The sequence below is a fragment of the Bombina bombina genome, chromosome 5 (assembly GCF_027579735.1).
Source record: "Bombina bombina isolate aBomBom1 chromosome 5, aBomBom1.pri, whole genome shotgun sequence".
Taxonomy (NCBI): Eukaryota; Metazoa; Chordata; class Amphibia; order Anura; family Bombinatoridae; genus Bombina; species Bombina bombina.
The window spans coordinates 682206436-682231287 of record NC_069503.1 but is presented as its reverse complement, the minus strand read 5'-3'; the positions used below and the strand labels follow the sequence as shown (position 1 = coordinate 682231287).

The 24852-nt window shown below is 38.1% G+C and overlaps 1 protein-coding gene across 1 annotated transcript in view; it reads right to left on the bottom strand.

The window, feature by feature from the left end:
* Nucleotides 1–895: 895 nt before the first annotated feature.
* LOC128660696 (leukocyte elastase inhibitor) overlaps nucleotides 896–24852 on the bottom strand; it is a 66408-nt gene continuing 42451 nt past the window's right edge. Inside the window, exons 8-9 of the mRNA XM_053714652.1 lie at nucleotides 23244–23396; nucleotides 896–1303 (exon numbers count right to left, since the gene is read on the bottom strand). Of these exons, the coding sequence (XP_053570627.1) occupies nucleotides 896–1303; nucleotides 23244–23396 (561 nt within the window). The remainder of the gene's footprint in view (nucleotides 1304–23243; nucleotides 23397–24852) is intronic.

The window sequence follows — 24852 nt, the reverse complement described above, 5'->3', positions numbered from 1 at the left end:
TTAACCAGGAAATAGTTGTTCCTTCCTTGTGTCCGAATCCAGTTTCAAAGAAGGAACGTTTGTTGCACAACCTAGATGTGGTCCGTGCTCTAAAATTCTACTTAGAGGCAACTAAGGATTTCAGACAAACTTCATCCTTGTTTGTCGTTTACTCTGGTAAGAGGAGAGGGCAGAAAGCTACTGCTACCTCTCTTTCCTTTTGGCTGAAAAGCATCATCCGATTGGCTTACGAGACTGCCGGTCGGCAGCCTCCTGAATGAAATTACAGCTCACTCTACTAGGGCTGTGGCTTCCACATGGGCCTTCAAGAACGAGGCTTCTGTTGATCAGATCTGTAAGGCAGTGACTTGGTCTTCACTGCATACTTTTACAAAATTTTACAAATTCGATACTTTTGCTTCTTCGGAGGCTGTTTTTGGGAGAAAGGATTTGCAAGCCGTGGTGCCTTCCGTTTAGGTTACCTGACTTGTTCCCTCCCTTCATCCGTATCCTAAAGCTTTGGTATTGGTTCCCACAAGTAAGGATGAAGCCGTGGACCGGACACACCTATGTAGGAGAAAACAGAATTTATATCTTACCTGATAAATTCCTTTCTCCTACGGTGTGTCCGGTCCACGGCCCGCCCTGGCTTTTTTGTCAGGCTTAATTTTTTTTTTATCTCTATACACTACAGTCACCACGGCACCCTATAGTTTCTCCTTTTTCTCCTAACCGTCGGTCGAATGACTGGGGGGTGGGGCCAGAGGAGGGGCTATATGGACAGCTTTTGCTGTGTGCCTCTTTGCCATTTCCTGTTAGGGAAGAGAATATTCCTACAAGTAAGGATGAAGCCGTGGACCGGACACACCGTAGGAGAAAGGAATTTATCAGGTAAGATATAAATTCTGTTTTTATTTCACGGAGAAGTGACTCTTCCATAAAACATTATAGTTTTAGTGGGTTTATGGGCTATAAAAAACAGGAAAGGATGATCTGCGGTAAATTCAATCAGTAATATCGGTACTGCTTTTAGGATATGTTTAATTATAATCCCAGTAGCGGCTGCAGCTTCTGTTCCCTCTTCATTTACATCTGCGTAGGACTTGTGAACAACCTTTGACACCTGTAGGCCTCTCTGAGAAGAAATGTTGCTAAAATCTGCATTTGAATTAAAGACATCCGTCATTCCCATAGCAGAAAGTGTTTCCTTAAGGTCATAGGTCTCCTCAATTTTGAATTTTGGAAGTTTCACCTCAACTTTTTGTTCCACATTTGTAGAGTATAAGACGCTTATTAATTTGTCATGTGTCATGTCATTTTCAAGCTAGAGAAATAGTGACAACAAAAACATATTACTTTTAAAAATGCATGGGACAAGCATAAGGCTATCCTACGAACTAGATAAGTTTATACTGTTAGGTAAGGTCGGGCAGACTTGCTGGGCCTATGGCTCTTATCTGCCGTCAATATCTATATCTATATCTATAAATGTATACTGTTCAAAATATTATAGAATGTTTTAAACCATGTGGTTAATAGATCAGACCTGTTGCTATATTTTTTTTTCCTCGCATCTGAATTCTGAACATTAAAAAAATTGGCTTTTTTAATCAAATTTAGAATTTTCTTGAATTGGGAAGATTAAAATTGAACTATTATTGAATTATTATAAAAAGAAATGTTTTGGTAGTAGATATAAACCAAACGACCTATCTAATTTGAACATTATCTTATTTAACAATGCAGACTTAGTTAACCTCCAGCATAGTTATAGTTTATTATAATAATTTATGAAATCCATAAAGGGTTTTTTATAAATTTTTTTGGGGGTACTTTTTGTTATTTCAATAAAATTGGCCTAGACACACAAGCAAGAAATCTTCTGTGTGATAAGCAAATAATCCAGTTTATCCTGTCCCAGTCTATATTTCATTTTTCTCACTGAGGGCCCAATGCTCTAAAGCTCTCCGCTCTGGCAAGATGATCTAAAAATTTTCAGTACTGCAAGGTCTCTTAAAGAATTTTAAAAAGGCAAAATTTAGTTTGAAAGTTATTTTTCTAGTTATGTAGGGCTCTGGAAATTACAATATAATGGTAAAAAAAAGCTTGCAAAGATTTTGTGTGATTTCTCTAAATGCCAGCGGGTTTTTGATCATGATGCCCTAAGGGCCAGATAATTGAGAGAAATCATGCAAAACATTTTTTGGAGCATTATATTGTGATGTATGTGCCCTCCCTCATATCTAGAACACTCCTCAGCTCTCAAGTTAAAATGTGCCTTTCTACTAATAAGGCTTCTTAGATAACCTCTCTAGGCACATACATTACCATTAAATTCTAAAAAGAAGCCCTCAATGATTTTGAGTGGTTTCTCCGTGACGGCAAGTTTTTCATTTTTAGGCCTTGTGGGAACAAGTTATATGTGTATCTCACTAAGAGGCGTAACCTAAATATCTGGATGCAATGGTGAGATACATACATACACGATACTGCTCAATAAAACAAGCCTTCCAAAAGCGTATGCATAAAAACTCATAAAAATACTATGCATACAAATAGAAGTTAAAAATCCACTTCAAGATGCAAATTTCCATTATACCATGCAAATCATCCTTAAAATATGAGGAACAAAATAATATTCGGTGTAAACAGTAAAACTCATATTTAACATATAAAATAATTTACAAAAACAGAGGGCGGAGCCGGCCAGCAAAGGAAATGGCCGAAAACTGAGTAAGCTCCGTGGACCAGATCCCCTTAGAGCAATCAAACAGAGATTTTTTTTGTCTCCCTTACACCCCAGCTTGTGGATTATTGAGTAGGAGACATGTGACCACCCATCCGGAATATCGGATAAAGAAATACCCCTTACTGCAGACCGCCAACATTGGAGGTTGTATCAGGGCCTGCAGCATGGAGTGAATATCTGCTAAGCATGTGAAATCCAAAGATCTCATGGGCCCACAGCACTCCATATCTCAGCTCCGAAATAATGCGACTCCAATTCTGGAAGGTAAAACTTCAAGCACAATGATAACTTATCATTTAAACATACCGAGATAAGCAGATAATCTTACTATGGTTAAGGGGAAATAACCACCTAGCGACATACCTTATATACCTCGTCGGAGATATTGAAAGTACAAAGATAAATACTCTCAACACTCTTGGCATGAACTTTACTTTTAATTAGCCTACGAACATCCAGTAAAGCGGCCCTTATAAATAACAATCTCCACAGTTTTCTAAAAAGAAAGGGCGCCATCTTTACTACGCAATAGTTATTGCTTCTCTCAAAGGACAACAATATATCTGATAACCTTATATACCACGCATCACTTCTGGATGATCCCGCTGGGTAACAACAGGAATATAGCTGTGACACTTCAGCCACATAAAGAAAATTAAACACATACACTTGGAGAAATCTGTGTACATATCCTCTCCTGTGTGCTCCCTATTTGTTTCATTTCACTCATCAACTACTGTCATCTGTGATAGAATTAGGAAGGAGGATCAGCACCTAATTTTAAACAACTATCCTTTTACCATGGGGCCCATTTATTAAGCTCCATAAGGGCCTTGTTTCTGGCGAGCCTTCAGACTTGCCAGAAACACCAGTTATGAAGCAGCGGTCTAAAGACCGCTGCTCCATAACCTGTCCACCTGCTCTGAGACATCGCAGGAAATCAACCCGATCGAATACGATCAGGTTCATTGAAACCCCCTGCTAGCGGCCAGTTCACAAGAGCTACTGGTGCAATGCTGAATGCAGAGAGTGTATTGCTCTCAGCATTCAGCGATGTCTGTTGGACATGATCCGCTGATTGGATCATGTCGGACAGACATTTCATTAATATGCCCCATGTCTCTAAAACGACTCACTAAAGCAGACAAAATGATCAAAACGCTACCTAGTTCTACCCTGTAAGGGAATCCTTTTTCAAAGTCACAGATTCCAGATCTAGGGACACCAATGCAAATCTACCAAAACTCTCTAGATCCACCTCTCCTATTTCAGACCTGGAAGAAGAGGGCATTGATGACCCTATACAGATATCGAAAACACTTCTAGAATACTTACCATCATAAAAGGACCTTTACATCCTTGATAACACAAGTGCGTTTATGTATCAAAGAGGAGATTGCTGGTTTCCGTAAAGAAATCACAGAACTTGGCAATAAAGTGACCTTCATTGAAGAAGAAATGGAAACCAATCAAAATGAAATATCCACTATGCAACAAATGATCAAAGGACACAAATCTGCAATCATGAAGTTGTATGACAAAGACGAAGACTTTGAAAATAGAGAGCGCAGATGCAACCTGAGAATACAGGGAATCCCAGAAACCATTCCATCAGCATCCGTCTCTACATATCTCTCAGAGCTATTCTCATTTCTGAAAGGAGCAGAATTTGAACCACCCGTGCCCCTTGACAGAGCTCATAGGGCACTAAGGCCCAAACCCCCAGAGAATGAAAACCCAAGAGATGTAATCATACGCTTTAAGGATTATAATGAGAAAGAAGAAATACTACAATACTCAAGAAAACATAAATCAATCAGATTTCAAGAAAAATCTATTCAAATTTTCCCTGATTTGGCACCACGCACACTTATGCGCAGAATAGAGTTCCAGTTTCTGACTGCAGATCTCAGAGCCAATTCTATATCCTATGGATGAGATGGGGCTTCCCGTGCTCTATTATGGTCATCAGAGAGGGGCAAAGGATTTACATGCAAGGATCCTGAGGATGCAGAAGAATTCTGTAGTGATCTCCAGATAGATCCTCCATCAAGCAAACCTCCTGTATTGGACCGACCTACATCACGCCAGGACAAACCGAAATCACAAAGAGACAATTGGCACATGGTACAATACAAGAGACATAAATCTCAGGAACTTTCCCACACTTAGTGCCATACATCATCATGGTACGTTGGTACCTAGATCACCAATTTATCCATCACCTTGTATACTCTGTGGGTCTGAGGGACAAGTTGGACATGCCTAAAAGGATTCTCCCTGGAAACAGGTTCTATACAGTAATTTATTTTACTTCTGTATTTCTATGTATTCGTTTATCTAGATATATGTCTAGGTGCTATCTTCCTTTAACCCCTTAATGACCGCAGCATTTTTCCATTTTCTGTCCGTTTGGGACCAAGGCTATTTTTACATTTCTGCAGTGTTTGTGTTTAGCTGTAATTCTCCTCTTACTCATTTACTGTACCCACACATTATATACCGTTTTCTCGCCATTAAGTGGACTTTCTAAAGATACCATTATTTTCATCATATCTTATAATTAACTATAAAAAAATTATATAATATGAGGAAAAAAATGGAAAAAACCCCCACTTTTTCTAACTTTGACCCCCAAAATCTGTTACACATCTACAACCACCAAAAAACACCCATGCTAAATAGTTTCTAAATTTTGTCCTGAGTTAAGAAATACCCAATGTTTACATGTTCTTTGCTTTTTTTGCAAGTTATAGGGCCATAAGTACAAGTAGCACTTTGCTATTTCCAAACCCCTTTTTTTCAAATTAGCGCTAGTTACATTGGAACACTAATATTTTTCAGGAATCCCTGAATATCCCTTGACATGTATATATTTTTTTTTAGAAGACACCCCAAAGTATTGATCTAGGCCCATTTTGGTATATTTCATGCCACCATTTCACTGCCAAATGCAATCAAATAAAAAAAATTGTTCACTTTTTCACAATTTTGTTCACAAACTTTAGGTTTCTCACTGAAATTATTTACAAACAACTTGTGCAATTTATGGCATAAATGGTTGTAAATTCTTCTCTGGATCCCCTTTGTTCAGAAATAGCAGACATGTATGGCTTTTGTTGTTGCTTTTTGGTAATTAGAAGGGTGCTAAATGCCACTGCGCACCACACGTGTATTATGCCCAGCAGTGAAGGGGTTAATTAGGGAGCATGTAGGGAGCTTCTAGGTTAATTTTAGCTTTAGTGTAGTCCAGTAGACAACCCAAAGTATTGATCTAGGCCCATTTTGGTATATTTCATGCCACCATTTCACCGCCAGATGCGATCAAATTAAAAAAAAACGTAAAATTTTTCACAATTTTAGGTTTCTCACTGAAATCATTTACAAACAGCTTGTGCAATTATGGCACAAATGGTTGTAAATGCTTCTCTGGGATCCCCTTTGTTCAGAAATAGCAGACATATATGGCTTTGGCGCTGCTTTTTGTTAATTAGAAGGCCACTAAATGCCGATGCGCATCACACGTGTATTATGGCTAGCAGTGAAGGGGTTAATTATGTAGCTTGTAGGGAGCTTGCAGGGTTAATTTTAGCTTTAGTGTAGAGCTCAGCCTCCCACCTGAAACATCAGACCCCCTGATCCCTCCCAAACAGCTCTCTTCCCTCCCCCACCTCACAATTGTCCCCGCCATCTTAAGTACTGGCAGAAACTCTGCCAGTACTAAAATAAAAGGTATATTTGCGGGTTTTTTTTAGTTTTTTTTTTTAGCATATTTACATATGCTGCTTTGTAGTATCCCCCTTAGCCCCCAACCTCACTTATCCCACACCAAACAGCTCTCTAACCCCTCCCCCTCTGCCTTAGCGGGCGCCATCTTGGGTACTGGCAGCTGTCTGCCAGTACCCAGTTTAGTAAAAAAATAAATCTTTTTTTTTTTAAAAATCCCCTTTTCTGTAGTGTAGCTGTCCCCCAACCTCCCACCAGTTGCAGATCACTTAGAAACATTATTATTTTCTTGTTTATTATAGCTATTTTCAGATTTGTTTTTCTGTAGTGCAGCGGTTCCCTCCCGCCCCATGCACGCGCCCGCCCGCCGCCCCCCCATGCACGCGCGCACTCACATGCGCGCCCCCCGTCGCTCCCCGCCCCCGATCCTGCCCCCCCTGCACATTACACGGCGCATCGATGGCCGCCCACCCGCCTCCCAAGTCCGCTCCCACCCACCAACGATTCCGGCCATCGATGTCCGGTGCAGAGAGGGCCACAGAGTGGCTCTCTCTGCACCGGATGGCCATTTAAGGTTATTGCAGGATGCCTCCATATCGAGGCATCACTGCAATAACCGGAAAGCAGCTGGAAGCGAGCAGGATCGCTTCCAGCTGCTTTCCACACCGAGGACGTGCAGGGTACGTCCTCAGGCGTTAACTGCCTTTTTTTTGAGGACGTACCCTGCACGTCCTCGGTCGTTAAGGGGTTAAAGAATAACGATGAAGTAGCTATACTGCACCACAGAGTTTGCCAACTCTCATATTTTCAATATCGCCAGAAAGCAAAATATTACTTTACTTAATCTGCTTCCTAATATATAACACTATCCCTCCGGAGATGAGATTAATACCCTAGTTCTCCCCAACATACTCTCCATAGTCTGCCTTACCAGCAGTATTTTGTATATATACATGTTCACCTCTGTTAGGACAGAATTCGAACCGTCTGAAGATACAGAAGGCAAAAGGTTAGAAATTATTCTCAAGTGCACTTGCAACACTAGGAACTTTGACTCAAACGCTGGATTTGAAACTGCAAGTATACATTGTTTACATCGATACTGTAACTTTGTACTGATCCCTTGTTTTTCTCGCATAAGAACGCACACATTTCCATTCATAGAAATTACGTATGTGTATTGCGCTGTACATTTGAAGCAAGAAAGTGTTTATCATCACAGCATGCATGTAAATTTCCCTCTATAGGAGTGATTACAGATTTCTTTTCAAAGTGTGCATTGTGTCTGTAGCAAGTTATCTTTAGCAAGTATATTTAGCAAGTATTTTTAGCTAGTTATTTTAACAGCTACAATTGTATCACATATTTTCGACCAAGTCGCTACAACTCACTGTATTCTCAGTTAGTTATACAAACTGCAACAATTATTCCATCTATTGCAGGAAAATCACTAGCAATTGATTAATTGATTTTTCAGACATTGAATAACTCTATTACAGTAATTGTAACCTAGATTTTTTATGCAATCAACTGAATTTATTATTATTTTAAATTTTTTACTGGTGTTTTATCTCTGTCATTTATAACACAAATTTTACAAGGTTGGCCAACCGACTTCTAATAAGTTTTTTTATAAAAACACATTATTTTACCATCACTTTTTTTATTTAATATATTTTATACTACCTCACAGCTGAATACATTTTGATATTATAAACAACTCATTGCATCTCGACTCTTTCCTTATGGGGTATTAGCAGTTACATGAAATGGTACACAGATTCTTTCTATTATCTACACTATTCTGGTTGGAATTGCCTAATTACTACTATCACCTTTTTCAAAAATGTGAGGACTGATAACACTTCACAATTAGTATCTTTTCTAATGCAAAACGTTAAGGGCTTCAATTCCCCAATGAAACGATTGCGAGCAATGCAAGATTATAAACACAATAAGTATGATATTTTATTATTTCAGGAAATCCATTTTAAAAAATCTTCAATACCTAGGTATTTCTCCCCCCAATACCCAACACACTTCCACAGCTGCCACCCAAAAAAAAAAAATGGAGTCAGTATTTTAATTCACAGATCCCTCCCCTTTCAACTGTTGAAAATAGATACTGATAAGGAGGGTCGTTATCTGGGTCTGATGGACATCCTCTATGAAAAACCTATTACCATTATCAATGTATATGCCCCTAATTCATCCCAAAATAAATGTTTCCGTTCTATTACTAACTCAACACTCCAACTCAGAAAGGGCGCCCAAATACTCGCTGGAGATTTTAATATCCCACTAGACCCAAACATGGACAGTTCTAACCAAACCATCAAATTGAGACGTAAATTTCATAAACAAATTTGGCAGGACTTTCACTTATTAACTCTACATGATAAATGGTGACAACTTAACCCAACAAAAAGAAACTATACCTTTTTTCTAATCCCAACAAATCATATTTATGGTTAGATTACATTCTAGCAGATCATCTATTATTTTAATTTCTGCATTCCTCACGTTTAATCCCTACTAATTGGTCTGACCGTTCGGCAGTACACAATACGTTTAGATGGCCCACTACCTTTCCAATGGAAACTTGACGATACATTAATATTAGATCCCTTAACCAAACAACAAATCACCAAGTGTATATAAGATTACTTTCAAGAAAATGAGACCCCTGATATATCTATAAGTATGAAATGGGAGGCACACAAGTGTTTGATCAGGGGAAAACTCATCAAGATTAAAGCTTTCAAAACCAAGTAATCCAGACAACAACGGCAAGACTTAGTAAAACAAGTTTCTCACCTTGACCATTTACACAAATTAATCCCATCTGATGATTCTATACTACAAAACTTAGCCCAATGTAGACACCAGTTGAATAGATTGTTAGGCCTAGATTTAGAGTTTTGCGGCCAAAGGGGTGCATTAGCTACACGTGCTTTTTTCTGGCCACACCTTTTAAATACCGCTGGTATTTAGAGTTCACAGAATGGCTGCGTTAGGCTCCAAAAAAGGAGCGTAGAGCATAATTTACCGCCACTTCAACTCTCGATACCAGCGGTGCTTACGGACGCGGCCAGCTTCAAAAACGTGCTCGTGCACGATTCCCCCATAGGAAACAATGGGGCAGTTTGAGCTGAAAAAAAACCTAACACCTGCAAAAAAGCAGCGTTCAGCTCCTAACGCGGCCCCATTGTTTCCTATGGGAGTCTGCACCTAACACCCTAACATGTACCCCGAGTCTAAACACCCCTAACCTTACACTTATTAACCCCTAATCTGCCGCCCCCGCTATCGCTGACCCCTGCATTACACAATTAACCCCTAATCAGCCGCTCCGGACATCGCCGCAACCTACATTATCCCTATGTACCCCTAATCTGCTGCCCCTAACACAGCCGACCCCATATTATATTTATTAACCCCTAATCTGCCCCCCACAACATCGCCGCCACCTACCTACAATTATTAACCCCTAATCTGCCGACCGCACCTCACCGCTACAATAATAAAGTTATTAACCCCTAATCCGCCTCACTAACCCTATAAGAAATAGTATTAACCCCTAATCTGCCCTCCCTAACATCGCCGACACCTAACTTCAATTATTAACCCCTAATCTGCCGATCGCACCTCACCGCTACTATAATAAATGGATTAACCCCTAAAGCTAAGTCTAACCCTAACACTAACACCCCCCTAAATTAAATATAATTTAAATCTAACGAAAAAAAAAATGAACTCTTATTAAATAAATTATTCCTATTTAAAGATAAATACTTACCTGTAAAATAAACCCTAATATAGCTACAATATAACGAATAATTATATTGTAGCTATTTTAGGATTAATATTTTACAGGCAACTTTGTATTTATTTTAACCAGGTACAATAGCTATTAAATAGTTATTAACTATTTAATAGCTAAAATAGTTAAAATAATTACAAAATTACCTGTAAAATAAATCCTAACCTAAGTTACAATTAAACCTAACACTACACTATCAATATATTAATTAAATAAAATACCTACAATTATCTACAATTAAACCTAACACTACACTATCAACAAATTAATTAAATACAATACCTACAAATAACTACAATTAAATAAACTAACTAAAGTACAAAAAATAAAAAAGAACTAAGTTACAAAAAATAAAAAAATATTTACAAACATTAGAAAAATATTACAACAATTTTAAACTAATTACACCTACTCTAAGCCCCCTAATAAAATAAAAAAGACCCCCAAAATAAAAAAATGCCCTACCCTATTCTAAATTTAAAAAGTTCAAAGCTCTTTTACCTTACCAGCCCTGAAAAGGGCCATTTGCGGGGCATGCTCCAAATAATTCATCTCTTTTGCCTGTAAAAAAAGAAATACAATCCCCCCCAACATTACAACCCACCACCCACATACCCCTAATCTAACCCAAACCCCCCTTAAATAAACCTAACACTAAGCCCCTGAAGATCTTCCTACCTTATCTTCACCATACCAGGTTCACCGGTCCGTCCTCCGAAATCTTCATCCAAGCCCAAGCGGGGGCTGGCGATCCATAATCCGGCTGAAGTCTTCTATCAAGCGGCGGCTGAAGAGGTCCAGAAGAGGCTCCAAAGTCTTCATCCTATCCGGGAAGAAGAGTAGATCCGGACCGGCAACCATCTTGATCCAAGCGGCATCTTCTATCTTCATCCGATGACGAACGGCTCCATCTTGAAGACCTCCGACGCGGATCCATCCTCTTCTTCCGACATCCAACTGAAGAATGAAGGTTCCCTTAAGGGACGTCATCCAAGATGGCGTCCCTCGAATTCCGATTGGCTGATAGGATTCTATCAGCCAATCGGAATTAAGGTAGGAAAATTCTGATTGGCTGATGGAATCAGCCAATCAGCTTCAAGTTCAATCCGATTGGCTGATTGGATCAGCCAATCAGATTGAGCTCGCATTCTATTGGCTGTTCCGATCAGCCAATGTAATGCGAGCTCAATCTGATTGGCTGATTGGATCAGCCAATTGGATTGAACTTGAATCTGATTGGCTGATTCCATCAGCCAATCAGAATTTTCCTACCTTAATTCCGATTGGCTAATAGAATCCTATCAGCCAACCGGAATTCGAGGGGCGCCATCTTGGATGACGTCCCTTAAAGGAACCGTCATTCTTCAGTTGGACGTCGGAAGAAGAGGACGGATCCGCGTCGGAGGTCTTCAAGATGGAGCTGTTCGTCATCGGATGAAGATAGAAGATGCCGCTTGGATCAAGATGGTTGCCGGTCCGGATCTACTCTTCTTCCCGGATAGGATGAAGACTTTGGAGCCTCTTCTGGACCTCTTCAGCCGCCGCTTGATAGAAGACTTCAGCCGGATTATGGATCGCCAGCCCCCGCTTGGGCTTGGATGAAGATTTCGGAGGACGGATCGGTGAACCTGGTATGGTGAAGATAAGGTAGGAAGATATTCAGGGGCTTAGTGTTAGGTTTATTTAAGGGGGGTTTGGGTTAGATTAGGGGTATGTGGGTGGTGAGTTGTAATGTTGGGGGGGGGGGGATTGTATTTCTTTTTTTACAGGCAAAAGAGCTGAATTATTTGGGGCATGCCCCGCAAATGGCCCTTTTCAAAATTGTTGTAATATTTTTCTAATGTTTGTAAATATTTTTTTATTTTTTGTAACTTAGTTCTTTTTTATTTTTTGTACTTTAGTTAGTTTATTTAATTGTAGTTATTTGTAGGTATTGTATTTAATTAATTTGTTGATAGTGTAGTGTTAGGTTTAATTGTAGATAATTGTAGGTATTTTATTTAATTAATTTATTGATAGTGTAGTGTTAGGTTTAATTGTAACTCAGGTTAGGATTTATTTTACAGGTAATTTTGTAATTATTTAAACTATTTTAGCTATTAAATAGTTAATAACTATTTAATAGCTATTGTACCTGGTTAAAATAAATACAAAGTTGCCTGTAAAATAAATATTAATCCTAAAATAGCTACAATATAATTATTCGTTATATTGTAGCTATATTAGGGTTTATTTTACAGGTAAGTATTTATCTTTAAATAGGAATAATTTATTTAATAAGAGTTAATTTTTTTCGTTAGATTTAAATTATATTTAACTTAGGGGGGTGTTAGTGTTAGGGTTAGACTTAGCTTTAGGGGTTAATCCATTTATTATAGTAGCGGTGAGGTGCGATCGGCAGATTAGGGGTTAATAATTGAAGTTAGGTGCCTGCGATGTTAGGGAGGGCAGATTAGGGGTTAATACTATTTCTTATAGGGTTAGTGAGGCGGGAGTGAGGCGGATTAGGGGTTAATAACTTTATTATAGTAGCGGTGAGGTGCGGTCGGCAGATTAGGGGTTAATAATTGTAGGTAGGTGGCGGCGACATTGGGGGGGCAGATTAGGGGTTAATAAATATAATATAGGGGTCTGCGGTGTTAGGGGCAGCAGATTAGGGGTTCATAGGGATAACGTAGATGGCGGCGATATACGGAGCGGCAGATTAGGGGTTAAAAATTTTAATCGAGTGGCGGCGATGTGGGGGGACCTCGGTTTAGGGGTGCATAGGTAGCTTATGGGTGTTAGTGTACTTTAGAGCACAGTAGTTAAGAGCTTTAAAAACCGGGGTTAGCCCAAAAAGCTCTTAACTACTGACTCACTTCAGCCACGACTCTAAATACCGGCGTTAGGAAGATCCCATTGAAAAGATAGGATACGCAAATGGCGTAGGGGGATCTGCGGTATGGAAAAGTCACGGCTGGAAAGTGAGCATTAGACCCTTTCCTGACTGACTCCAAATACCAGAGGGCGGTAAAAACCAGCATTAGGAGCCTCTAACGCTGGTTTTGACGGCTACCGCCCAACTCTAAATCTAGCCGTTAGATATTAAAGCCCAAAAAGCCTTCTTTTTCTTAAAACAAAAATTCCATACAGAAAGCAACAAACCGGGTAAACTTCTTGCCAGAGCCCTAAAAAAAAAGCAGAATGATAACTACATACACCATCTAATCCAACATGATGGCACACATATAGAAGACTCAATATCAATGGGAGCTATATTCAGAAAATACTATGCTAACTAATATAATCTGTTCCCTCACGAAACATGACAGACCACAAAACAAATTGTCAGAAATACCTCAACACACTACAAATCCCTCAGATCACTTCAGAAATGAGGAAGACTCTCACTAAACCTATAGAATTCAATGACTTCAAAGAGACAATTAAATCCTTATCACCAGGTAAAAGCCCAGGTCCAGATGGCTTCTCTGGAGCTTATTATAAAACGTTTGATGATCTCCTTAGTCCGCATCTCCTTGCACTCTTTCAGAAGATAGACAAAGATAACCAAATTCCCCCCAACATGCTAGAAGCAAATATAAGCGTCCTCCCAAAAGCAGGGAAATCCCCAGATCAACCAGCACACTTCAGACCCATATCACTACTTAATCTAGATTTAAAACTGTACTCAAAAATTCTTGCCAATAGACTTAACCCCATACTGGCCCATATTATCCATGAAGACCAAAAGGGATTCGTGCAGGGTAGAGAAGCAAAGGATAATACCATTAAAAGTCTACACCTTATCCACCATATTACTAAAAATCCCCTCAGTCCTCCTGTTGACGGATGCTGAAAAGGCCTTCGACAGGCTGGGCTATATCTTACGCTACAGAAATTCGGATTCCCGAGTGAATTTCTTGCTAAAATATCGGCATTATACTCCCAACCCTCAGCCAAAGTTAGGGTTAATGGAATCATTTCAGATTTCTTTCCCATTTTAAATGGAACACAGCAAGGTTGCCCCCTTTCCACTTTACTTTTTGTTATCTTAATAGAAATCCTGACCTTACATATTAGACAACCTCCCCAAATAAGAGGAATTCCCCTGGAGTCTCAATCACACAACCTGGCTCTATTTGCCATTGATCTTCTTTTATTTCTATCAAACCCCATAGCTTCCTTGCCCCCTACCATGCAAATTCTGAATACATACAGGAAACTCTCGAATTATTCTATTAATTTCAAAAAGTCAGAACTTCTCCCCATGCAAATGCTTAAACAAGATGAAACTCATTTATCTAAACTACCCTTTTATTATAACCAATCATTCATTGAAATATCTCAGCATCTACCTATCACCCAATCCCTTATAGCTATTTAAGCTTGAATATGAAAAATTCACCCAAGAATTTCCTACATTGACCAGTGATTGGCTCCTTAAACCAATATCCTGGATAGGTAGAATTAGCGCCATTAAAATGACCCTCCTCCCAAAGATTTTTTATGTGTTTCAAACTACCAATACCTTTACCAAAAACCTATATACCACAACTCCAGTATGTCTTAAACTCTTACATATGGAAATCCAAACCACCAAGAGTCACCTTATATTTACCTAAACATCAAGTTATAGAACTGCAACTATTCTAACCAGAATTATAGATTGGAGATATTATGGGAAGCTTACAGCTAAAATGTGGATTATGATTGAACAAGACTTAATTCAATTCCCTCAACTAGGCAGCCTTTGTTATCTATCACCACAATCTAGACCACAAACAATTAATCAAATCCTTTTTATTAAAGAAACATTTGACACTTTGGATAAAACACTATGGGGGGTAGTTATCAACGTGTCTACTTTTCCTGCCTTCGCCGGCCCAATACGCCCGCCTAAGCTCGCCTCACATTGCCGCCGCGGACCTGCAAAAATTTGCCTAAGTTATCAAAAAAGCTGTCAAAAAGCCACGCACCAAGTACGGGGCGATGAGCTGCGGACTGTGAGAGTTATCACTCATCCGATCTCGCTGCTCTTCGGCTTTTTTGCAGCTTTCTTGCTAGCCTGTCACTAAGCACTCACACTAACTACACTGTTCTACCCCCTATACCGTTGCCCCCGTAGCCCCCCGCAACTCAATAAAGTTACTAACCCCTAAACCGCCGCTCCTAGACCCCGCCGCAACTCTTATAAATGTAATAACCCCTAAACCGCCGCTCCTAGACCCCGCCGCAACTCTTATAAATGTATTAACCCCTAAACCGCCGCTCCCGGACACCGCTGCCACCTACATTATACCTAGTAACCCCTATCCTGCCCCCCCCTATACCGTCGCCCTCTATAATAAAGTTATTAACCCCTATCCTGCTGACCCCGCACCTCGCCGCAACTAAATAGTTTAACCCCTAAACCGCCGCTCCCTGACCCCGCCGCAACCTATATTAAATTTATTAACTCCTATCCTGCCCCCCCTACACCGTCGCCACCTATAATAAATTTATTAACCCCTATCCTACCCCCCCTACACCGCCGCCACTGTAATAAAATTATTAACCCCTAAACCTAAGTCTAACACTAACCCTAACACCCCCCTAACTTAAATATTAATTAAATAAATCTAAATAATATTTCTATTATGAACTAAATTAATCCTATTTAAAACTAAATACTTACCTTTAAAATAAACCCTAATATAGCTACAATATAAATAATAATTATATTGTAGCTATCTTAGGATTTATTTTTATTTTACAGGCAAATTTCAATTTATTTTAACTAGGTACAATAGCTATTAAATAGTTATTAACTATTTAATAGCTTACCTAGCTAAAATAAAGAGAAATTAACCTGTAAAATAAAAACTAACCTAAGTTACAATTACACCTAACACTACACTATACTTAAATAAATTATTCCTATTTAAAACTAAATACTTACCTGTAAAATAAACCCTAAGATAGCTACAATGTAATTAATAATTACATTGTAGCTATCTTAGGCCTAGATTTAGAGTTGGGCGGTAGCCGTCAAAACCAGCGTTAGAGGCTCCTAACGCTGGTTTTTACCGCCCTCTGGTATTTGGAGTCAGTCAGGAAAGGGTCTAACGCTCACTTTCCAGCCGCGACTTTCCATACCGCAGATCCCCCTACGCCATTTGCGTATCCTATCTTTTCAATGGGATCTTTCTAACGCCGGTATTTAGAGTCGTGGCTGAAGTGATCGTTAGAAATCTAACGACAAGACTCCAGCCACAAAAAAAAGTCAGTAGTTAAGAGCTTTTTGGGCTAACGCCGGTTTATAAAGCTCTTAACTACTGGGCTCTAAAGTACACTAACACCCATAAACTACCTATGTACCCCTAAACCGAGGTCCCCCCACATCGCCGCCACTCTATTAAAATTTTTTAACCCCTAATCTGCCGCTCTGTACCCCGCCGCCAGCTACGTTATCCCTATGTACCCCTAATCTGCTGCCCCTAACATCGCCGACCACTATGTTATATTTATTAACCCCTAATCTGCCGCCCCCGCTATCGCTGACACCTGCATATTATTATTAACCCCTAATCTTCCGCTCCGTACCCCGCCGCCAGCTACGTTATACCTATGTACCCCTAATCTGCTGCCCCTAACACCGCCGACCCCTATATTATATTTATTAACCCCTAATCTGCCCCCCACAAGGTCGCCTCCACCTACCTACAATAATTAACCCCTAATCTGCCGACCGCATCTCACCGCTACTATAATAAAGTTATTAACCCCTAATCCGCCTCACTCCCGCCTCAATAACCCTATAAGAAATAGTATTAACCCCTAATCTGCCCTCCCTAACATCGCCGACACCTAACTTCAATTATTAACCCCTAATCTGCCGACCGGAGCTCGCCGCTACTATAATAAATGTATTAACCCCTAAAGCTAAGTCTAAACCTAACACTAACACCCCCCTAAATTAAATATAATTTAAATCTAACGAAATAAATTAACTCTTATTAAATAAATTATTCCTATTTAAAGCTAAATACCTGTAAAATAAACCCTAATATAGCTACAATATAACAAATAATTATATTGTAGCTATTTTAGGATTAATATTTATTTTACAGGCAACTTTGTAATTATTTTAACCAGGTACAATAGCTATTAAATAGTTAATAACTATTTAATAGCTAAAATAGTTAAAATAATAACAAAATTACCTGTAAAATAAATCCTAACCTAAGTAACAATTAAACCTAACACTACACTATCATTAAATAAATTAAATACAATACCTACAATTATCTACAATTAAACCTAACACTACTCTATCAATAAATTAATTAAATACAATACCTACAAATAACTACAATGAAATAAACTAACTAAAGTACAAAAAATAAAAAAGAACTAAGTTACAAAAAATAAAAAAATATTTACAAACATTAGAAAAATATTACAACAATTTTAAACTAATTACACCTACTCTAAGCCCCCTAATAAAATAACAAAGACCCCCAAAATAAAAAAATGCCCTACCCTATTCTAAATTTAAAAAGTTCAAAGCTCTTTTACCTTACCAGCCCTGAAAAGGGCCCTTTGCGGGGCATGCCCCAAAGAATTCAGCTCTTTTGCCTGTAAAAGAAAAATACAACCCCCCCCAACATTAAAACCCACCACCCACATACCCCTAATCTAACCCAAACCCCGCTTAAATAAACCTAACACTAAGCCCCTGAAGATCTTCCTACCTTATCTTCACCATGCCAGGTTCACCGATCAGTCCTCCGAAGTCTTGATCCAAGCCTCCGAAATCTTCATCCAAGCCCAAGCGGGGGCTGGCGATCCATCATCCGGCTGAAGTCTTCTATTAAGCGGCGGCTGAAGAGGTCCAGAAGAGGCTCCAAAGTCTTCATCCTATCCGGGAAGAAGAGGAGATCTGGACCGGCAACCATCTTGATCCAAGCGGCATCTTCTATCTTCATCCGATGACGAACGGCTCCATCTTGAAGACCTCCGACGCGGATCCTTCCTCTTCTTCCAACGTCCAAATGAAGAATGAAGGTTCCTTTAAGGGATGTCATCCAAGATGGCGTCCCTCGAATTCCGATTGGCTGATAGGATTCTATCAGCCAATCGGAATTAAGGTAGGAATATTCTGATTGGCTGATGGAATCAGCCAATCAGATTCAAGTTCAATCCAATTGGCTGATTGGATTAGCCAATCAGATTGAGCTTGCATTCTATTGGCTGTTCCGAACATCCTTCTTTCCCGACGGACTACCGACGAATGAAGGCTCCTTTAAGGGACGTCATCCAAGATGGCGTCCCTTCAATTCCGATTGGCTGATAGGATTCTATCAGCCAATCGGAATTAAGGTAGGAAAAATCTGATTGGCTGATTGAATCAGCCAATCAGATTCAAGTTCAATCCGATTGGCTGATCCAATCAGCCAATCAGATTGAGCTTGCATTCTATTGGCTGTTCCGCCTCTTGGAAGATGACATCGCCCGGATGGAAGACTTCTTCAGTGCCGCTTGGAGGATCACTTCATCGGATGGAAGATTTCTTCAGCGCCGCTTGGAGGATAACTTCTGCCGCTCCGGGTCTCCTCTTCGGTTCCATCGCTGCTCGGCTGAGTGAAGACGACTCAAGGTAGGATGATCTTCAGGGGATTAGTGTTAGGTTATTTTAAGGGGGGTTTGGGTTAGATTAGGGGTATGTGGGTGGTGGGTTTTAATGTTGGGGGGGGTGCATTTTTCTTTTACAGGCAAAAGAGCTGAAGTAGGGCATTTTTTTATTTTGGGGGGTTTGTTATTTTATTAGGGGGCTTAGATTAGGTGTAAGTAGCTTAAAATTGTTGTAATATTTTTTAAATGTTTGTAACCTATTTTTTTTATTTTTTGTAACTTAGCTTTTTTTTTGTACTTTAGTTAGTTTATGTAATTGTATTTAATTGTAGTTATTTGTAGTTAATTTATTTAATTTATTTAATGATAGTGTAGTGTTAGGTTTAATTGTAACTTAGGTTAGGATTTATTTTACAGGTAATTTTGTATTTCTTTTAGCTAGGTAGTTATTAAATAGTTAATAACTATTTAATAACTATTCTAACTAGCTAAAATAAATACAAAGTTACCTGTAAAATAAATATAATTCCTAAAATAGCAACAATGTAATTATTAATTACATTGTAGCTATCTTAGGGTTTATTTTACAGGTAAGTATTTAGTTTTAAATAGGAATAATTTATTAAAGTATAGTGTAGTTTTAGGTGTAATTGTAACTTAGGTTAGTTTTTATTTTACAGGTAAATTTATCTTTATTTTAGCTAGATAAGCTATTAAATAGTTTATAACTATTTAATAGCTATTGTACCTAGTTAAAATAAATTGAAAGATGCCTGTAAAATAAAAATAAATCCTAAGATAGCTACAATATAATTATAATTTATATTGTAGCTATATTAGGGTTTATTTTATAGGTAAGTATTTAGTTTTAAATAGGATTAATTTAGTTCATAATAGAAATATTATTTAGATTTATTTAATTAATATTTAAGTTAGGGGGGTGTTAGGGTTAGTGTTAGACTTAGGTTTAGGGGTTAATAAATTTATTACAGTGGCGGCGGTGTAGTGGGGGGCAGGATAGGGGTTAATAAATGTATTATAGGTGGCGACGGTGTAGGGGGGCAGATTAGGGGTTAATAAATTTAATATAGGTTGCGGCAGGGTCCAGGAGCGGCAGTTTAGGGGTTAATACATATATTATAGTTGCGGTGGGCTCCGGGAGCGGCAGTTTAGGGGTTAATACATATAGTTGCGGTGTGCTCCGGGAGCGGCGGTTTAGGGGTTAATACATATATTATAGTTGCGGTGGGCTCTGGGAGCGGCGGTTTAGGGGTTAATATATATTATAGTTGCGGTGGGCTCCGGGAGCGGCGGTTTAGGGGGTAATAACTTTATTTAGTTGCGGAGGTGTAGGGGGGACAGATTAGGGGTGTTTAGACTCGGGGTACATGTTAGGGTGTTAGGTGCAGACATCTCCCATAGGAATCAATGGGATATCTGGCAGTAGCGAACTTGTACTTTCGCTATGGTCAGACTCCCATTGATTCCTATGGGATCCGCCGCCTCCAGGGTTGCGGTTTGAAAACCAGGTACGCTGGGCCTGAAAAGTGCCGAGCGTACCTGCTAGTTTTTTGATAACTAGCAAAAGTAGTCAGATTGTGCCGCACTTGTGTGCGGAACATCTGGAGTGACTTAAGAATCGATCTGTGTCGGACTGAGTCCGGCGGATCGAAGTTTACGTCACAAAATTCTACTTTTGTCGGTCTCTAGCCTTTGATAACTAAGGCGAATCAGCCTCGCCACAAATACGCTGCGGAATTCCAGCGTATTTGAGGTTGACGGCTTGAAAACTAGGCCCCTATGACAATACACTAACCTATCAAATATCCCCTCACCTTTAACGCCAATTTTACATAACCCAGACCTACCGCTAGGGAAAAAGTATGGAAAAAAAGACATCAATGACATCAACAAACTCATACCTGTGTACTTGATATCTGACTATTCTAAACTCCTACCTTTTGATCAAATACAAGATCTAGGATACAACACTTCTTTGACATGGTAACACTACCACCATATGTTGAAAACATTTCTATTTTGCTCTCGAACTCCAATCAAACTACTCTGTAGTACATCAAATTTACCTAAACACTCAGTATCTTTGATATACAAAATCTTACTTTCACCACAATATCAAAAACAACCATCATACACTAAAAAGTGGCAAGATTCCTTAACCTATAAGCTTCAACAAGCTAATTGGAATTCAATCTATGTGTCCATTTCCTGCTCTTCACACCCATCGACAACACTAGAGACAAACTACAAACTTCTCATGCAATGGTACTTAACCCCTCTACTGTTAAAACACATTTTCTCTCAGGTGTCAGATAAATGCTGGAGGAGATGTAGCCATGTAGGCTCACTTTACCATATATAGTGGGAATGTCCAGGTATTATGAAATATTGGGAGGAAGTGAGAGTTTATATACATTTTTTTGTTCAGATGTAATTGGCCCCTTGATCCACTATTTTTTTTGTTTAATATATTTCCTAAACCTCCTTCGAAACTACATGGTAAACTATTCCACATCATTTTGAATAGTGCAAAGCAATTGGTTCCAAGACTCTGGAAACAAGATAAAGTACTTTCTAAACAGCACTAGTTACTACAAATAGCCACAAACATTTCCCTTGAGCTGTACTTTTACATGACCACAGATAGATTCGATTTTTATGGGAAACAAAACCCAGATACCTCTACGCTTATTACACACTACTGGATGAACAAGGTCCCTTACTAAATATATTATCCTAAACACACTAAATATTGATGATCCATATCATATGTTACCTTCCGATTTCCAAATTACCACACCATATGTGAAGCCTTAATAATATGAAATGATTTCTGCAATAACAGCTCGCTTTAGTCTATAACACATTATTGTCTACTATAAAGGTCATGTACTTTAACTCAGGTAAATTATATAGAAAAGAAAATATGCTATGATGTTCCAATTCCTTTATGTACCAGTATTGAATCTGTCTATATTTTTGATGTACAATTTCTGACTCTCTGCATTTCATGTAATGCCTCTATTTTTCCTGAACAAAAGTTTGTTATAAAAAAATAAAAAATAATAATTTACAAAAACAGTTGAAATTGTAGACACAAAGCTAAAATTCAAATGGTTCCTTATATTTCTACTGTAATGTTAGTCTTGCAGCACTGGTGAATGTGCTGAACAGGGAGTTCCTTTGTTGTGTATAAAGTCTCTTTACAATTTGTATCAGAATAACCTAACAAATTAAGTCTGAAGATCTCACATTTTCTCTCTCTAAAAGTTGGCTGGTGAGTTTTATCAAGATACACATTACAATTATGCAAGTGTAGGAAAAATACATGCTTGATCGCAATTGAATTTAACGCGTGTTAGGATAGCGCAACTTCAGAGCTCTGGTTAAGTTACGCTCGGCTAAAGAATTGCACAAAACACATGAAAAATACATTTAAATGTACAGTTAAACTCATAATAATACTGTCTAATAACAATTATTTTAAAAAATTCCATTAAAAATGTATAAGGACTCAAAGATGTGAGGTCTCGGGTGTTAGAAAAAAAGATATGCAAAGGGCTTTAAAATAGAGATACATATATATTGGAGCCCTTTGCAGTCAAGTAGCTGAAAACATGTAAAATCATATCTATGAATCATCATATATATATATATATATATATATATATATATACTGTGTGTGTTTATATATATATATATATATATATATATATATACATATATATATATGTATGTATTTATGAATAAATAGAATATATTCTTCTATGTGAAGAACATTGGAATGTGAAATATTCATATTTCATGGCGGGTTAGCACATGAGTAAGGGTGTTGTTTTACTCCCCCCCCCCCCCCACACTTTTCGTGCTTCATTGAAGTCTATGGGGGAATACATTAATGCGGTCGCAATATTCAAAGTTCAGCATTTTGCTTGGAAAACGAGTGCAACCCGGCGTGTGCAAGAAGTGTGAAGATAACATGCGAGCTGGAGCAGAAACTAACGCTTCACTCGTAATCTAGCCCTTAGTCAATATCACTTAGTTACCTATCTTCTACCCCATAATTCCCCAATAAAACAAAAAAACATGCATTCCACTACTCTTTATTATAAAACAATGTATACCATCCCATTTTTATTAGATCATTTATAGACTTTATATACTTCACTTTTATATTGTGTTAAAATGTGTAATATAGATCAGCTCTGTGCATATGTATATGACAAAAAAAAACTCAAAACACAAAAAAAGCTATACAATTAAATGAAATAATTATAATATAATGTCACAATTACAAATATTATTAAGAGGAAAAAGGAACATTAACAAGACAGAGGGTGTTCTTACCTGTTCCAATCCATCAATCTCATCTGGCAATACTATGTGCATGCTAAAGTTTCCTTCGTAAACAAGCTCCAGAATCTTGCATTTCAGATCAGGCAGAGAACCAAGATGAAACTTGGCAGATTTATACATCATCTTCACGGTTTTATTTTCATTCTAAAGGAACAATAATATTTTAACTATGTTAATTTGTGTAATAAATGTTATCAAAGGAAAACATTTAGCAAGTATAAAACAAATACTAACAGGCACCAACAAAGATAAACCCAGTATTATTAGAGTTTGTGAATGTAGCTTCAGATATGTACAGTAGTTTGCTTTTGATTATAAAATGAGGATTTGAGTGCCAAATCACTTTGATTTCAAAAGGAAGAAGAAAGTATGATTTTAGCATACATAAAAAGAGAACAGGAGCTCTAAAAATCTTGTCATAATTATGAGCACTCAGGTTACATCATATTCCATTATAAAAAAGGACAAAAACAAACATACAAGAAAATGAAACAAATAGATAAACAATAAGAAGTAAACAACAAGCAAAAATGATATTTACTAGTTTCCTCAGGAAGTACAAGCTATTTACTATTTTAACCCCTTAATGACCGCAGCACTTTTCCATTTTCTGTCCGTTTGGGACCAAGGCTATTTTTACATTTTTGAGGTGTTTGTGTTTAGCTGTAATTTTCCTCTTACTCATTTACTGTACCCACACATATTATATACCGTTTTTATCGCCATTAAATGGACTTTCTAAAGATACCATTATTTTCATCATATCTTATAATTTACTATAAAAAAAATTATAAAATATGAGGAAAAAATGGAAAAAAACACACTTTTTCTAACTTTGACCCCCAAAATCTGTTACACATCTACAACCACCAAAAAACACCCATGCTAAATAGTTTCTAAATTTTGTCCTGAGTTTAGAAATACCCAATGTTTACATGTTCTTTGCTTTTTTTGCAAGTTATAGGGCCATAAATACAAGTAGCACTTTGCTATTTCAAAACCACTTTTTTTCAAAATTAGCGCTAGTTACATTGGAACACTAATATCTTTCAGGAATCCCTGAATATCCATTGACATGTATATATTTTTTTTTAGAAGACATCCCAAAGTATTGATCTAGGCCCATTTTGGTATATTTCATGCCACCATTTCACCGCCAAATGCGATCAAATAAAGAAAATTGTTCACTTTTTCACAATTTTTTTCACAAACTTTAGGTTTCTCACTGAAATTATTTACAAACAACTTATGTAATTATAGCATAAATGGTTGTAAATGCTTCTCTGGGATACCCTTTGTTCAGAAATAGCTGACATATATGGCTTTGGCTTTGCTTTTTGGTAATTAGAAGGCTGCTAAATGCCACTGCGCACAATACGTGTATTATGCCCAGCAGTGAAGGGGTTAATTAGGGAGCATGTAGGGAGCTTCTAGGGTTAATTTTAGCTTTAGTGTAGTGTAGTAGACAACCCCAAGTATTGATCTAGGCCCATTTTGGTATATTTCATGCCACCATTTCACCGCCAAATGCGATCAAATAAAAAAAAAACGTTAATTTTTTCACAATTTTAGGTTTCTCACTGAAATTATTTACAAACAG